Source organism: Dunckerocampus dactyliophorus, chromosome 12 (genome assembly GCF_027744805.1).
Source record: "Dunckerocampus dactyliophorus isolate RoL2022-P2 chromosome 12, RoL_Ddac_1.1, whole genome shotgun sequence".
NCBI lineage: Eukaryota > Metazoa > Chordata > Actinopteri > Syngnathiformes > Syngnathidae > Dunckerocampus > Dunckerocampus dactyliophorus.
The window spans coordinates 28,456,812-28,474,457 of NC_072830.1; the positions used below are offsets into that span (position 1 = coordinate 28,456,812).

General features: G+C 42.9%; 1 protein-coding gene across 2 annotated transcripts in view; it reads left to right on the forward strand.

The window, feature by feature from the left end:
- Positions 1–1,162: 1,162 nt before the first annotated feature.
- Positions 1,163–17,646, forward strand: part of LOC129191020 (gap junction delta-2 protein) — a 36,740-nt gene continuing 20,256 nt past the window's right edge. The window contains exons 1-3 of one of the 2 annotated variants that reach the window (XM_054793956.1): positions 1,163–1,776; positions 1,853–1,899; positions 1,987–2,079. In XM_054793956.1, the coding sequence (XP_054649931.1) occupies positions 2,009–2,079 (71 nt within the window). In that variant the 5' untranslated portion in view covers positions 1,163–1,776; positions 1,853–1,899; positions 1,987–2,008. Of the gene's footprint in view, positions 1,777–1,852; positions 2,080–17,646 lie in introns of both variants that reach the window. The other variant, XM_054793955.1, reaches the window with a different exon arrangement.

Sequence of the window (17,646 nt, forward strand, 5' to 3'; positions counted from 1 at the left end):
TCCAACCCGGATGTAAAAATTCACTTTGAATAGAATTCCTGTATATTAAAACCAGGGCTGTTTGTTTGAATCACACACAGTGTTAAGGGCAATGAGGGATTGCATTCAAAGACATCAAGTCACGTGAGGTGAATTCGCGTTTTGCGTTTATTTTATGGGATTTCCGAGCATACTTAAATGCAGCAAATTGTATTTCTGAATTAAGAGTTACAAAGTGAGTGATAAGAATATCCACTTATACTTTTTCTTTGTCTTTGTCTTTATTTAGACCACACATAAACTCGTAGTAAAGAGTTTGTTGTGATGTTCCGAGTGTCCCTGAATGCATCTCGCGGTCTGTCCAGTGACAATGAGGAAGTGTTGCAACGATGGCTGGACTAGAGACGTGTTTGCTAGGTTAATTGCCGACTCTAAATTGTCCATAGGTATGAATGTGAGTGTGATTGGTTGTTTGTCTATATGTGCCCAGCCATTGGCTGGCCACCGGTCCAGGGTGTACCCCGCCTCTCGCCCAAAGTCAGCTGGGTTAGGCTCAAGCATAACCCGCGACCCTAATGAGGACAAGTGGCATAGAAGATGGATGGACGTTTTGTATTAGTTTGTCATTTGTAAACCATTTTAATTGGGTGGCACATTATCATACAAAATATTGAAATCCAACTTTTTGGAAAACGTATGTAAATGGCCGATGGAGGGACCCATCTGCTACCCTGGTATCGATAATATATTGATCCGCCCACCTTTAGAGAGCATGCAACTAGGGAATATATTTTACAGTGTTGACTACCACCAAATCCAGCGTCGTCTCACACACACACACACACACACACACACACACACACACACACACACTCTCATTCATTCCATCACAATGGCCATGTGTCACACACTTCCCGTGTGCCTGATCGGTATCCTTGCATAGCCTCAGCATGCCTTTGGAATTGGGTAAACAGCCAACACGGTCTTTGCAGTGAGGCATTAACGCTCCTGCTCACAACATGAGGGAAGGTGATGAGAAGAGGCGAAAACAACAACAAAAAAATCATGTGTGTGGTTTGAGAGATGGGTACTGTATGAGGTGTGTGTGTGTGTGTGTGTGTGCTGGGGGGGTGCTTGGGGGATAAATACGGTGATGAAGAGTGAGCGAGAGGAGGGGGTGGAGCAGAGAGATGAATCCTTTCTGTAATCCTCTAGACACACGCTCGGTCTGGCTGCCTACTAACTCTGAGAGACGGAGAGGGAGGCAGAGGCTGCAGGTGGAGTGTACAAACGGAGAGTGGAACCAAGTGGGAACGGAGAAAAGGATGAGGTGGGGACAAGAAAGAAGAGCACCCTCTTGTTAAGCGAAATACTCCCAGCGAGAGGAAAAGGTGGAGGAGGGGAGGAGAAACCACCAAGCCACTCTCGCACGGCTTCAAGCGGAGGACACTGTTGGAGGGAGCAGGAGGTGGATGCTTCTCTTCACCGCTGCCTGAACAAAAACCAGGAGAGGGGGGGAAGCACTCACGCTGATCTGGGAAGGAAGGAGGAGGTCATGAAGAGGATGGGAGAGGGAGGCGGATCTCTTTTAATTGAGGCTCGCATGAACGTGTGGACATGACCCCGGTTTGACAAGATGCTCGCAGTGTGTTTGAGGAGGTCTTCTGTGGGAGAGGGGTGCACGTCGGCTCTAATTGTGGCTGCTCCTTGAAAGTCATCCGGAGACGACAACTTGTGTGCGTGTGACAGGAAGTGTGTGTACTCACAGGAAAGTAGGAAGACCCTCTGGTGCAGCAGGTGAGCTCACACACACACACAGACGTTCTACACATTCTGGACAGTGTTTTGTGACTGAGCATCTCTGCTTTTTCAGGTTCCTAACACCACCCAAAGCTGCTCTACCGCACCTTTGCAAGCAAGGTGGGAGAAGAAGAAGAAGGGACTCAAGCACCTTCACTGGTACCTTACTGAAAGGGTTGGGGTCTTCTTTATTGTCCCTTTCTTCAGTGGATGCCTCCAAAGCGCAGCCATGGGAGAATGGACCATACTGGAGCGCCTCTTGGAGGCCGCCGTGCAGCAGCACTCTACGATGATAGGAAGGTGAGCGTTTGTACGCGACACTCCACGTGTCCTCACATGTTCTTTGTGTTCAAATGCATGCGTACTTGTTGCATGTCCTGAGCGTGGATCCAATCCTGCTTCCAGTTAAGTGATTCCTGGTCCAAAGGGGCTGTTGGCAGAGCCAGGGGGGGCTTTAGCTTCTTTAATCCTCCTGAGTGACATGATGGAAGATTTAGGCAAACAGGAGAGACACTATTAGCCCACGCAGAGGCTTTGGCTATCACAGTTAGCTGGGCAGTATGAGGACATCTCGCCTTTAAAGTCCACTTGCCTTCATTCACGTTCTCAGCTGTTTTCATACTCCAGTGCCTCTTCTTTCCTTCACACGTGTGCACACAGTCGCCCCCCCTTTCCCATCGCTCCAGTATTACATTATTTAAATAAGAAGGAGTCACTCGTGGAAGGTCACGGCGGTTGTGATGTGTGTATTCGTCCACACGCTACGATGTGTTGTATTTTACTTTGAGTAACTCCTAAGACCGCGGAGTGGGGGGGGGAATTATTTAGGAGCGCTTCAGCCCCACAGGCACATCAGCTCGGTCAGTATTAAACATGATTTTACATTTAGTCAGGGACATTTTCTTAGCACATACTGCAAATTCAGCATGCATTCATTAGCTTGTATGAATTAGCAGTTTAAATGAAACCATACTGAGTCACTCTGTTTAGTGCAAATTCTGAGTCACAGAGCGAATACATGCAAGGCATTTTATCACGTAAGTCAACATGGTTTTGTACCAATTCATGATACAGAAAACTAGGCTGCACTTATAACCTTTAATGAGCCAAGGCACATAGTTGAAAAACCTCAAAGCGGCCAAGTGGTTAGCATGTTGGCGTCACAGTCTGGACATCTGGAAGACATGGGTTTGAATCTCTGTTGGGCATCTCTGTGTGGAGTTTGCATGTTCTCCTCGTGCGTGCGTTTTCTCCGGGTACTCCGCTTTCCTCCCACATTCCAAAAACATGCATGTTAGCTTCATTGGCGACTCTAAATTGTCCACAGGTATGAATGTGAGAGTGAATGGTTGTTTGTCTTGACCGTCATGGAAAAAATGATTAGACCACCCGTCATTGAAATGCTGGCTACAACTAAAGGTACATTTGTTTGCTTGGGCAAATACAATGATGATAACAAATACAGCTCATAAGAGTTTAAGTTAAGAACTGATGTCTAGCAACTTCCATGGTTTTCTTGATAATAACCAAAACCACTTGAGTTCTTACATGAATAGCGATAGCATTGTACTGCCAAAAAATGTAACTTTTATGAGCTATTTTGTCGTCATTGTTATATTTGTCAAACAAAGGAACCTTTAGTTGTATCAGGCATGAACATGAACAAGGAACTGAAGAAACAAGGGTGGTCTAATCATTTTTTCCATGACTGTATGTGCCCTGCGACTGGCTGCCGACCAGTCCAGGGTGTACCACGCCTCTCGCCCAAAGTATGCCCAGCATGCCCCCCCGACCCTCATGAGGATAAGTGGCATAGAAAAACGATGGGTGGTATAATCTCAAGACACACCACCAAGCATAAATGTATGAATGGCAACATGGCAGGTTGATCGTGACCGCAGCCGGTCACAGCCGCTCGTCGCTGCCCGTGTGCAGGGTTTGCTACGCGTTGGCGGTGAGTTTCGTTCGCCAATCGCAGTTGTTTGTCGCCTCCCGTGTGCGGTGCCCAGTAGACTCCTTTTATTCATTGTTTACAACGCAACGCTGATGCTGCAGAGACTCGAGACGGCTGCTGGCTAGCAAGATAACCAGTCATCCTCTAACGTATTTCTTCTAAACTTAAGAAGCCATAAAGTTACCACTTCCACGCGGAACGGGAGGAGAACTGTTTTTCTAATAATAGACCATAGTCTACCATGAAACAGATCATTTATTAACTAATTAATCTCTGAAAAACGCTGATTATAGTGAGGGAGAGAGAATGGCAACGCGATATTGCGAGGGATGACCGTATGTACCCTCTGCCACCTACTGGAAGAGCGTTTAATTGCTCTGCCTGTCACTGTACGTTACTGACATAGATAAATTAAACATTATTTGCAGTAAATAAATAATTATTTACGGACCAATGAAGTAAAACTGAACAATTTCCCGCGGCACAGTGGTTGGGAATCACTTGTGTATTCCTACGCGTTTCATTCATTTGATAGAATGTAATTAACTGGATCACACGCGCAGTAGCAATTACTGTAAGAGTTTGGCTTATTGGTTAGGGGTACTTTGAAAGTCGAGGTCATATGTCTGTCATCCGATTGGCCGGTTTTACTATGATGTTGGTGCGCTTTCCTTCCTTCGTGATACACCGGGAGCGCAGCGTTTAGTCACACTGCTGCAGGCTGTCAGTGAAAATGATATTGGAAAAAAAAAAATGAGGGAGTTAAGTAGGAAAAGCACAAATTGCACAGGAAGTCGAGGAAAGTCGAAAAGCAAAGCGAGAGTGAGAAGTCAGCTGAGAGAAGAGTGGAGCTGACAGACTGCAGGATGTGTGGGAGATGGCGAGTGGATGACGGAGGAAGAGGCAAGGTGAATGCAAAGGGAGTGAGGAGTAGTTACTCACAGACAAGCGAGCAGACACATGGCTCGTGTCTGCAGGGCACTGGGAGGGAGCCAAGAGGACTGTCTCGTCACGAGATGGTGCTGTGTGTCATGACCTCAGCGGGGGACCCAGGACACCCGGAGGCCACAATCCTCCCATCTTCTTAATGCGGTTTATTTTTGTTGGCCAATCAGATGCCATGTTACAGTGAACAATGAGCAAGAGAGGAATCGAAAATAACAAATAAATAATAAAATAAAATAATAAAATAACAAATAAATGTTCAGATTTACAGAGCCACGCAAAATATGGTGTTGCTCTTTGTCGGCAGTCCGTGTCGGGTGGGTGATGCTGCCTATTTTGGTATGGAGCTGATACCAAGAAAATACAGGGCCGGTATTACCAGTGCCGGTGCTTTTTAACCAATACTTGGACTCGGAAAATGGCATGAATGTCCTTAATTAGTTGAATGCTTTTATGTTGCAACGATCTGAATCGGGGGAGAGTAGTAGCCAGAACTCTTTAGATCAAAGGCATTTTGCGTTCCGGAAGAAAAAATGTGGGATTTTTTTGTGCTGTGGCTAATAGCATGAATGCCCTGATTTTGTTAATATGAGTTGATGTTGGAATGAGCTGAATCGGTTGAGAAATGAGGAAGTAGTAGTAGGTAATTGCAGTTTCACGATAATTTGGGGAACATTTCCAAGTTTTTTTCAGCGTAAATATACTGTAGGTAGCCTGGATGTCCTGAACGTGTGGAACAGTCTGATGCCGGAATGGCTTGAATCGGCTGAGAAATGTGGCAGTAGGAGCAGGTAGTTGGAGGGAAAAGGGTGAATTTTGGCAACATTTTGGATTTTGGATCACCCCTGAAATTTAATCAGTTCTTCCATATTCTATTTCCGACAATTCCTGAAAGTTTTGTCCAAATCCATTCATAACTTTTCAAGTTATTTTGAACACAAACAGATAAAAAAAAACGTAACCTTCGTGCTACGCTTTTGGGGACCCCGGCACAATCCAATGAGATGTATTGCAAAACAAAAGTACTAATGTTAGTGACACCGCCAATAATACTGACAGTAGTAGTAATAATCCTGAAGCTCTTCGTTGGGCATCTCTGTGTGGAGTTTGCATGTGCTCCCCGTGCGTCCGTGCGTGTGTGCGTGTGTGCGTGGGTGTTCTCCGGTACTCCGGTTTCCTCCCACATTCCAAAAACATGCATGTTAGGTTAATTGGCGACTCTAAACTGTGGCTTGCTTGTCTATATGTGCCCTGCCATTGGCTGGCGACCAGTCCTGTGTGTACCCCCGCCTGTCGCCTGAAGTCAGCTGGGATAGGCTCCAGCATACCCCCGTGACCCTAATGAGGATAAGCGGCATAGAAGATGGATGGATGGATGAATTCTGAAGCTGTCTGTGTGAAGGAAGATTTTTTGCCGCACCTGTCGTATTAAAAAGTAATTTGATTTTGCAAGTGTGTCTTACGGTGTGGCCAGCGAGGTACTTCATTCGTGCAGCACGTTAGGTTAATACGGAAAGAAGCGCTTAGCTATTCCTAGCATCATTTTCCATGTAGCACATTTCCGCAGGAAAGTGTTTCTTCAGCTCAAAACCATTTAATCTGGTCTGCTCCACCAGTTACATTTGATGTATTTTTTTTAGTGAACACTCCTTAAAATTCCTTAATCCTAAAACCTCTGACTCCTCTGCTGTGCTTTCGCTCATTGCAGTGGTTGGTGAAGGTGTTGTGCCGAAAAGAGGCAAAGAACAGGGCAACACATGTTCTAACAAGCCACGACAATGCCATGACAACCTTCACGAGTCACACTGTGCTTGCTGTTTGTGTAACGTTAGCGGGAACTGCAGACAGAGTGCGTTCGTGAGCGGCTTCACTGCATTTACTTAAGCTGAAATAGGTTTCTGTTCTGTCGAGGGGTTTCTTGAGTGTGTGTTTTTGTGTTCGAGAGAGCTTTTGTGTATTTGTGGTCCAGGTCCAGTGTAAATCGACTCTTGTGAAACCTTGTGACAACCTGTGGGAGCGTGGCCGTCGGTAACTGTGATAAAGCACTCTCTACTTAAGCACTGTCAACACATGACTCACGATGTCTCTGTGGTATTCATCGCATTGGCCTCAGTCTTGTTTGTGAGCCATCATTGGTCAATATGCCTCTGCTAAACATGCAAGTGTGCCCTCCCACCAGGCCGTTATTGATCTCCAGTAATGGTATAGGAAGTGGAGCTTGATAGAAGACTGGACACTTAATGAAAACGTCTTTAGGCCTGTCCGTTTGCAGTATAAATGTACTCACGGGTCACTGCAAATGGAATGCTAAGTTAGCAATTAAAACCTTAAGAAGCTCAAAGTCATAAAATAAGACATCAGTGCTTTACACAGCAGGTATTATCCGTATTAACCTTCTTATTTACAGTATATCAACACCGCAATATTAGTAGGTTAAAGTAGCGCTCTGCCTCACTTTACATCATATTACATCATACGCCCCGCCGCTCACAGTGAATGAAATATTTTTATTATCATAGGTAGATTATTATTGTTTTCACATCTCCGGAATGACCCTGTTCTGTTGAGTTTCAGATGGATTTGTTGGGGGAAAATGCATTAAGTAACATGAATAACTAATGATACAAATAATGCAGGTTGAAAACAAGTTTGAAGCGTATAATATTAATATATTTTATTCATAGCGTACATTTGGAAAAAAAATTGGAGGTAACATGAGTAGGAAAGCAAAAATACTAAAGCAGAAAGTATGAAAAGTCTAAGACATAAAAGTAATAACACAGATAACTTGATAATAAATAATAAAAGAGATAAGGTAAAATGGCAATCATTATTTTAATGAATACAGGATATAATGTCACATAACACAAAATATATCAATCAGTGCACGTTTCTGTATGCACTCAGAGCACACACGCAGGTGCAGCGGGATTGTTGTAAAATAGCCTTCCAGTTAAAATGTGACAACATACAGTATCTCTGTAAGCAAATGACCCTGAGTGCCGTGATTAGGACGTGATAATGTAGTCAAGACAAATACACTGTATATATACAGTATACATATTTCGTATATAAGGTGTTGAGGGCCATAAAAATGTTTGATCATGTCGAGGTGACTGTGCCTGTACTTATACAGTCGAGGTTGTTGTCTTCATGCCCTGTTCTGCGTGTCTGCATGACTGAATCCACTGGGCTGTAGGACGCACACTCTAGGAAGGCATGCATGTTCTTGTGCGTGCGTGTTCCACACCGAGCTAAAACCAATGTTAATCAGCGAGCGGTGTTTACATGTGCCTCTGTGTGTTTGTTGACAGGCACAGCTCTGCTGTCACATGACCTTTAGATCATTATGCTTTTATTTTGCAAATCCCTCCGGAGCGTTGACAACCCCCATGGAGGTGATGGATGATTTTGTTTGTACGGCAGGAAGCTGATCTGGCAAATGTGCACTGTGTTGTCTTTGTTGGAGAGGAAAGGAAAGGGAAGGCAGGATGCCAGAAATAGGCCGTGCTATTGCTTTGCTTGTGTCCAATTCCCTTGAGTGATTGTTAAAAAGAGACACTTACAGCCGCCAAAGTGAGACCTTCACCATCCATTCGTCTCATCTCTGACTGTTTCTGCTTTCACTCTTCCACTATCCATATGTAATGACCCCTGGGGAGCTGTGGGCTGTAATGTCACCGCCTTTACTGTGCGGCTGTAAGAAGCCAGTTATTAAAATGACCTCACATGCTCCATAGGGAGATTAGGAATCACTGGTGGGAGGCAGATGAAGGCATGGATGCATCGACTGTATCCGTCTACAGTGGTGTGAAAAAGTGTCTGATTTCTTTTTTTTTTTTTTTGCATGGTTGTCACACTTAAATGTTTCAGATCACCAAACTAATGTAAATAGTAGTCAATGACAACATAACTGAACATAAAACATGTTTTTTAAATGAAACCTTTTATTATTAAGGAGAATTTGTAAAGCTTTGGGACTCCAGCGAACCACAGTGAGAGCCATGATCCACAAATGGAAAAAACATGGAACAGTGGTGAACCTTCCCAGGAGTGGCCGGCCAACCAAAATGACCCCAAGAGCGCAGCGACAATTCATCCCAGAGGTCACAAAAGACCCCACAACAACATCCAAAGAACTGCAGGCCTCACTTGCCTCAGTTAAGGTCAGAGTTCATGACTCCACCATAAGAAAGACACTCGGCAAAGACAGCGTGCATGGCAGATTTCCAAGACCAAAACCACTGCTGAACAAAAACATTAAAGCTCGTCTCAATTTTGCCAGAAAACATTTTGATGATCCCCAAGACCTTTGGGAAAATACTCTGTGGTCTGACGAGACAAAAGTTGAACTTTTTGGAAGGTGTGTGTCCCATTACATCTGTCGTAAAATTCACGCCGCATTTCAGAAAAAGAACACCCCAACAGTAAAATATGGTGGTGGTAGAGTGATGGTCTGCGGCTGTTTTGCTGCTTCAAGACTTGCTGTGATAAATGGAACCATGAATTCTGCTGTCCAAAAAATCCTGAAGGAGAATGGGTTCTGCAGCAGGACAACGATCCAAAACATAGCAGCAAGTCCACCTATCAAAGTCCTGACCTGAATCCTACTGAGATGCTGTGGCATGACCTTAAAAAGGCGCTTCATGCTGGAAAAGCCTCCAATGTGGCTGAATGACAACAATTCTGTAAAGATGAAGGGACCAAAATTCCTCCCCAGCGCTGGAAGAGACTCATTGCAAGTTATCACAAACGCTTGATTGCAGTTGTTGCTGCGAAGGGGGGCCCAACCACTTATTAGCTTTAGGGGGCAATCACTTTTTCACACCGGGCCATGTAGCTTTGGATTTTTTCACCCCCTAATAATATAAAGTTTCATTTAAAAACTGTATTTTGTGTTCAGTTGTGTTGTCATTGACTAACATTTACATTTGTTTGATGATCTGAAACATTTAACTGTGACGAATAAGAACTCAGGAAGGGAGCAAACACGTTTTCACACCACTGTATGGCAAAATAACAATTTCAAAGATAGTTTTATTCCAGAAGATGCTTTACAAGAGCTTGCCAGTGGTAGTTAGTGATGTTGGACTTATTTATTGAAGCTGTGCTACAGAGATACTGGAAAAAAAAGGTTTTATTTCTGACACCCTATACTTCATTGTCCAAAGTGCGGTGCGAGGGCCATGTGTGACTAATAGGATTAAACAAAAACAAAAAAAAAACAGCAAAAATGTGATAATTCAAACAAAAAAGCACAATGTAAAGAGAAAAAGCTCACATGTTGACACTAATAATTGATAATAACACAAAATGTTGTCTTTTGGTTATTAGGGATGTCCGATAATATTGGTCGGAAGATTTTGGCATAAAAATACATATCGGTATCATTTTTTCTGACAATGCAGATATTGGTGCGTGAGTGAGACGTGATCAAACTACACCGTGCTCCACAGAGCAACAAGCTTGCTAGCTCAGTATGTCCACAGTCAGGGATTATTTCCAAGTTTCACCTTTGTATTGTAAATATACAATTTGCAATGATTGTGAAGCGCTGATTATGCAAGGGCTGAGTGAGGCGTCTCCCTTCATTACTTCTAATCTAAGAATCACTTGCAGTCACACACAGTGCAATGTACCAAAATAATGACAAGACGTGAGCGGCGGTACGGAAAACACTACCCAGCTCTAACCAGTTTATAATTTCACTGATTGTAGTAGTCCAGATTTTCATACTTCTCACTATACTTTGTTCTGATACGGATGTTTGTAGCACATTCTGTAGATATGTGCAGCTTTCCAAAATGTATCGTTGCTGTTGATAATATATTCCTAGCTGTCGTTCATGCTCCGTATCACGCAACAGAGGAGTTACCACGTTTTTTTGCCGCCGTTTCGACATGTTTAGTAGTGTTTGTGATGAGATTGTGCCGCGATTGAGCGGCCCGCCCGGGACGTACTTCCCCACACAAACTTTCCCTCTTCTCACGATGACATCATTTCATTCACATGTCACCTCCCGTGACATTCCGCGTTATTGGTCAATTCCGCAATTCCTTTCATGCGGAAGTCATAAGGCCCCAATATTAGGAGGAAATGTTATAATAGTTGACAATTGGTCATCATTTTTTTATGACTATTTTGTTGAGACAATATCTTTCAAATAAATATGGAACTTAAATAAATATGTCTAAAACGTACATTGCGTATTGCAATAATATTTGTCCAATCAACTGTTATTTGACTGTTGATTTGTGAAAATCATCCAGTGGCATCACAGTTAAAGTTGTGAATGCAACCAAGTAGGTGAGAAATTCTGTCTGTCATGGAATAGAAAGTAAGAGATGAATGGATAAAGACAAACGCAAGCGGTCAAAGTTCACCTTCCAGGAGAAGCTTTCTCCTTGACTCAGCAAGGCTTATAGGTTTAGCATTAGCACCTTGCAGGTCACTGGTAGAGTAATGCTCAGAGGGTAGTTAAACCTGGACCGCATCAGTGCAGAAGCCAGAATAACCAACAAGGAATTGAAGTTAATAAAATGATCTTGAAATAGTTCCTGACATTTAATCAACTGGATCGAGAGACGTGTTTCAGAAAATGAAATCACTGTGAAGTACGCCTGCACAATTCAATTCTATGAAGACTCTTAAAGAAGTTAGATTCCTCTGAGAAGGATATACTCCGTCAAATCCTGTATAGTGTATGTAAAAGTGTTTCTGTTCTTATATTTTTAATGCGAAATGTTCCCATGACTCTGATGTAAAGCAGTCCGCAATACAAAATGCTTATCATCGTGCTTTTAGTTTGAAGTCGCCTCCCAGGTGTGTCTTGATTGTCACTTTTATTTTGAGAAGAAAAACAAAACTCCTGATGATGTCAAAGGCCTGAAGTCACATTTGGCATCAAAATGAGCGATCACCTGGCAGCATCTAGAGTGGGCTGTCAGAAAATCAATACGAACACGCACCGCCGTGGAAAGCAATTCAAGCTCTCTTCTGCAAGGATGACATCAGTGACATCGCCACTAAACTATTGCTGTCTTCTCAGTGATTGGCAGACATACAATACTCACGGTGGAAATGGTGGCATCAGTAAGTATTAATAGAAGCATTAATTGTGGTGCAGTACTGCGCAAAAGCCTTGGGTCACCACTAGCTTTGTTTTTATCCATCCAGTTAGCAGGTTTACACAAAAAGGATGAAAAAACTGTTATATCTACAAAGCTTTGTAGTGCGGTAGAGATAGGAGAATGTTGGTGAGGATCTGAATAAACGCTCAGACAAATGGATTAAAGGAACCGTCCACCCAGTAAAGACTCAGATAAAAGAATTAAAGGAACCGTCCACCCAGTAAAGACTCAGATAAAAGAATTAAAGGAACCGTCCACCCAGTAAAGACTCAGATAAAAGAATTAAAGGAACCGTCCACGCAGTAAAGACTCAGATAAAAGAATTAAAGGAACCGTCCACGCAGTAAAGACTCAGATAAAAGAATTAAAGGAACCGTCCACCCAGTAAAGACTCAGATAAAAGAATTAAAGGAACCGTCCACCCAGTAAAGACTCAGATAAAAGAATTAAAGGAACCGTCCACCCAGTAAAGACTCAGATAAAAGAATTAAAGGAACCATCCACGCAGTACGATCTGTTTGCTGTCCTCCATGAATCAGGAAGTAAAGCAAATAATACACTCCATGCACTTTTTATTTTTTTGCATTTCAGCGTTGGCTGAGGTCTGCACTGTAGTTTACCTGTATGTCAAACAACATCTCATGCACTTTTGTAAAGTACTGTATGCAGTATTAGTGGTGTGGTAATGAGCATAACATGTCATCATTATTGCACATGTATCCAATATTGCAGTGGAGTGGTCTTTTATTGTGGCCAGCCTGCAGTCTCATCAGCATCTTGATATGCCACACCTGTGAGGTGGATCGGTTGCCTTGGCAAAAGAGGACGCTCACCAACACAGATTGAGACCGGTTTGTGAACAGTATTTGAGAGAAATAGGCCTTTTGTGTGCAAGTTTTAGATCTTTGACTTCAGATTGTGAAAGATGGAAGCAAAAACATGCATTTATATTTTAGTTGAGTATATTTTGGAAAATAACTTTGATAATAAGTTTGATAACACTAACCCTAACCTCTAACACTAACCCAAACCTTAACCCCTAACTCTAAACCCCAAAACTAACCCTATCCTAACCGCTAACCGTAATTCCTAACCCCAACCCTAACCCGGAAACCCTAGCCCTATCCCCTAACCCTCTAACCCTAAGCTAACCCTAACCCTAACCCTAACCCTAACCCTTAACCCAAACCCTAACCCCCTAACCCTAATCCTAACAAAGTTTGATAATAAGTTTGATATATTGATTTATAGTCACTACGTTTGGGCAAAGCTGCAGAAGTGCTTCAATGCTACAGAATGAAATGACATTCTATTATTTATTCTTTGACTGCAGGCCACCATGAAGTCCACTTCTTTCAAATACCACAGGCCTTGTTTGGAAAGCTGAGATAACCCTGATAAATTCGCCCGCTTACTTTGCCAGCATGGAACGCTCCATCCGGAGCCACAACAGTGATTACACAGCTGCTCAAAAGCAGACGTAGAACCCCCACCCCCATGATGCCCATGCAGGCATGACAGTAACCAGAAATCTGATGCGTACAAGAACAACATTTACAGCGAAGGTCTCGTGTGTCTTGATATTCAGTGACTTTGGGGCAGACCCAATCTACAGCTCTTCAAGTAAGAAAGAAAATGTAAATAAAAATGCATTGAGCTGACATTTAATTGAATGATAATTCAATTTGAATTTGGCATAGAGCTCACTGTTGCTGAGCCGAAACACGTGGGGCACCACCAGCATAGAAAGCCAGCTTGGATCATGAATGTTGTACAAAGCGGTGAATGAAGGAGTATTTTTACATGCATTTATGAAGCATGATGACTAACTCCATGTCTGTGCAACGTTAGCCTACCTTTTTGTACATAGTCCCTTGATTCATTGTTGTGCTAGTATGCTAATCCTCTGATAATCCGCAGCACATTTTAGTTCATCAGTCATTTGTTCACATTCACTACACTGCAGCATTATAATAAAACGCTACCTTGCTCATGCCTTCATTTATTTTCCTTAACCCCACTCAGTTCAGCTTCCGTCACTGGCTGCGTCGTAACAAAGGGGCCTCTAATGAACAAGGATTTATTTGGGCTATGAGAATACCAAGCACATTGGAGTGTGTGTGTGGTGGTAACAACTGCTCCTCAGAGGCAGTATCATCTTCTTTGATTGACTCAACATGAATAAAAAATGCAGAGTGCGCCCTGAAACACCTTACACCCTGCTAAAACGCACACCATCTCAGCCAGGACCAACATACTGAAAGGAGACATCTGATTCACTCCCCCCTCGCACAAACACACACACACACACACACACAAAACCAGATGGCCATCCAAATAAACAAGTGTGCACGTAAGCAAACTTACTATATTTACTCATCACTCAGGGGCAAAAGCAGACACGTAGACATGCTCTCTCTGGCACACACACACACACACACACACACACACACACACACACACATCCACACACACACACACACACACACACACACACACACACACACACACACACACACATACTGTACACACACACTTCCCAAACTGTTACAGTCAACGTCACAAGTGTGAGTAGACAGATTGCTTTCACACTGAGACTTACGGTCTCTCTCACACACTTAATCCCATTTGCAAGCTCCTCAACTAAGTGAAATTGCGGGAGTGTGTTTGACTTTGGGCGGAGGGACCCTGTCTTACTGTACATTTGCAACTTATGTTTGAAATGTCATACTCGTGTTGTACATGATGTGGAGGTGCCGTATCATGAGGTTGGTCGGATTTGAAGTTATCGCTGCTTTCATCTGTATGCCACTCCTAATTCTCAGGAATGGTCAGGTTTGAGAACTTCGTGATATTTCCACGAGATTTCTCACGTCACAACTTAGGAAGTCCATGCATGGCAGCTGCTGCTCAATGAAAATGGAAGACGGAAATTCCTTTTTTTCCCCAGATGTCAGAAGTGTGTATCTAAACTAAAGTAACCCACAAATGGGATTTTTTTTTGCTTTTCGGGGAACAAAAGACCTTGACTTGACCAACATCGGGGGAGGAGGCTGCAGAATCTGAGAATATCGGTATTGGGTCGACATTGGCGTGATGAGATAGATTTTTTTCAATTCTCTTCCGTGTTTGTTTTCATTTCAATTTTAGTTGCGTAGATTTGACTGAGAGCCAAAAGTAGTTTTTGTTAACTTACTGACTTGGTTTTACAAGTGAATGCATTAAAAGGGAATATGCGACTCCCGTCACTACCATTTATACCAGCGGTATCCAAAGTGCGGCCCGGGGGACATTTGTGGGCCGCAGCTTGTTATTTTTTGTGTGTTTTTTGGCTTGCGGCACACTGTAGAAGACCCAGCAAAAATGAGGAAAAACAAGAGCAAGAGGGTAAAATGTAAAGAGAAGAAGCTGAATTGTTGATAGTAGTAACTCGTAATAAAACAAAGCTTTGTTGTTGAGCTAAAGTGGCCTCCAGCATCCTTACATTTTCAGTATGCGTCCTTCGGTGGACAAAGGTTGGACACCCCCCCCCCCCGACCCCCCGGTGTATACAGTGAGCCCCTTCACTTTACCTTCCTTTCTGTAATCTGCAAGTCATTTTGGATGTACACTATGAGTCGGTTCAGTGCTGTGGTGGGAGATGAATATCTGTGCTTGTGGGTGGAATGTGTGAGGGATGTTCCTCTGCGGCTCATGTGCTAGGCTTGTGTGTCATGGAGGCTCCCTGCATGTGCCAGAGTGGCTGATTTGGGTTGGAGCTTGGCACGAGAGAGCCGCAGTGGGTGGAGAGTTGGCAAGAGCGTAACACTCCTTACTCGGGATTGTCCAAAACCCACAGTTTTAATCTGGATTACGCCCATCATTTCTCCCTTTCTATCCGTGTTTCCCTCCTCCATCCCAGGCTTTTGCCGTCTTTCTCTTGCCGCTGCTCTTTCTGCTGCTCCTGCCTCACCCCTGCCCCCATGCCCACCTTCCCCACTGCTTCTCATACAGTGGGGCGGGGGCCCCTGGGGGGGGCACGGTGAACTGTCAGGGGTGGCGTGAGAGGCAGGGAGGACTTTCAATATAAGTGCAGACCTGCCAACATGTATGAATTTATTGTACTCAACATGCAGTTTGACTCTTGAATACGCTTGCACGCTTCACTGCTCTCCATTTTGTTTCATTTCGCTGGTTTCAGTTTCGAGTTCAGTCTGTAGATAAATACATAGATGTTATCAGTTTCTCAGTAGCATTTCTGATCGGGGGCCGCAAAAACATTTCTGTCCCCCAGTAGGGCGTGACAGAAAATAATTGAGAGCCACTGACCTGCCCTAACCCAAATAAGCCAATGGCTGGACTGTTGCCACGGTGACAGGGCGGCATCACTTCTTTTCTCGTGTGCCAGTGGTCTATGGTGAATGATATCTCGCAGTAGATTTTTAGCAGTCTATTCTTGGCGTCAAGGTTTCTATTTTTACTCCTCCTTGGTGGCCTAATCTGTTGCCAAGGTAACTGCCACAGTTTTGTCTGTGCGGTGTTGAGAGGAAAGTCTCTCAATATTAAGATGCAGTTGATTGTTAATCGTGAAAAACTCCCCCATGTCTAAATATTGCTCTAACTCATTGAGCAGGTTTTCCAAATGGTGACAGCTCATTTCATTTTGCAAGTATTACTACGGTGGACATTTTCCAGTGTTTTATCATCCAAATGCATAAATATGGCTGTGGTTAATTTGTATTACATTTGGGAGAAAAAGGGGTTTCTTGGAGAAAGTGATGGAGTGATGTGTGTTTGTGATATAACGTAAGTCAGTGGTGTCCAAACTGTGGCCCGGGAGCCATTTGCGGCCGGCGGCTGTTTTTTCTTCGGCCCACAGCACATTTGAAAAATAGAATTTAACAAGAAAACTTAAAGAAAAACCCCTAAACAACAGCAAACATGGAAAAAAAATGCAGTCATTTTACAAGAATAGGAGAATAACGTTGTCATATTATGAGCAAAAATAATGTCATTTTGTAACATAAAGTTGAAACATTTAAAACAAAAATTGTGATATTATGAGAAACAGACAACACAACAAACAAAGTTGTAATTTTTGGGAAATTAGGTTGCGGAAAATCTATAATGTCAGGAGAATAAAGTCAAAATATTATGGGAATAAAATCCTAATTATGAGAAGAATATTTACAGAAAGAAAGTTGAAATAGTTGGGAAATAAAAATAAAACAATAACAGCAAAGATGGAAAAAACATCTGTAGTTTTATGAGAATAAAGTCAAAATATTAAAGGAAAATGTTGTATTCTACTGAGGAAAAAAAAGTCACAATTTTACAAGATTAAACTTGTGGTATTATGAAGAAAAATAACATTTTAGTAGCACAGAGCTGAGATATTAAAAACATATTTTCAAAAAGTCGTACCATTAACAGCAGAAACAAACAAAACAAAATAAAGTTGTAATGTTTGGAAAATTAGGTTGGGGAAAAACTTCTAATATTATGGGAATAAAGTCATAATATTACAAAAGAACTTTTATGAAGAATATTTCAGAAGCAAGTTGAAATATTTGGAACCCCCCCAGCAAAAACAGGAAAAAAGAGTATTACTCACGTAATACTGTAACGAACCTACAGTACTCCCTAGGTTCTATGGGTACACAAGAGTATTACTAATAATACACTGTTGCACTTGAATCAGAGAGCTGAGATGCAGTTTGTGTTGAACTATGCATCACTTCTTCTCAGATCTACACATGCAGTATGTTGCTTTACAAAATATCAAAGCGGCCCTTGCATCCTTTCACTTTTCACTATGTGGCCCTCGCTGGAAAAGGTTTGGACACCCCTGATGTAAGT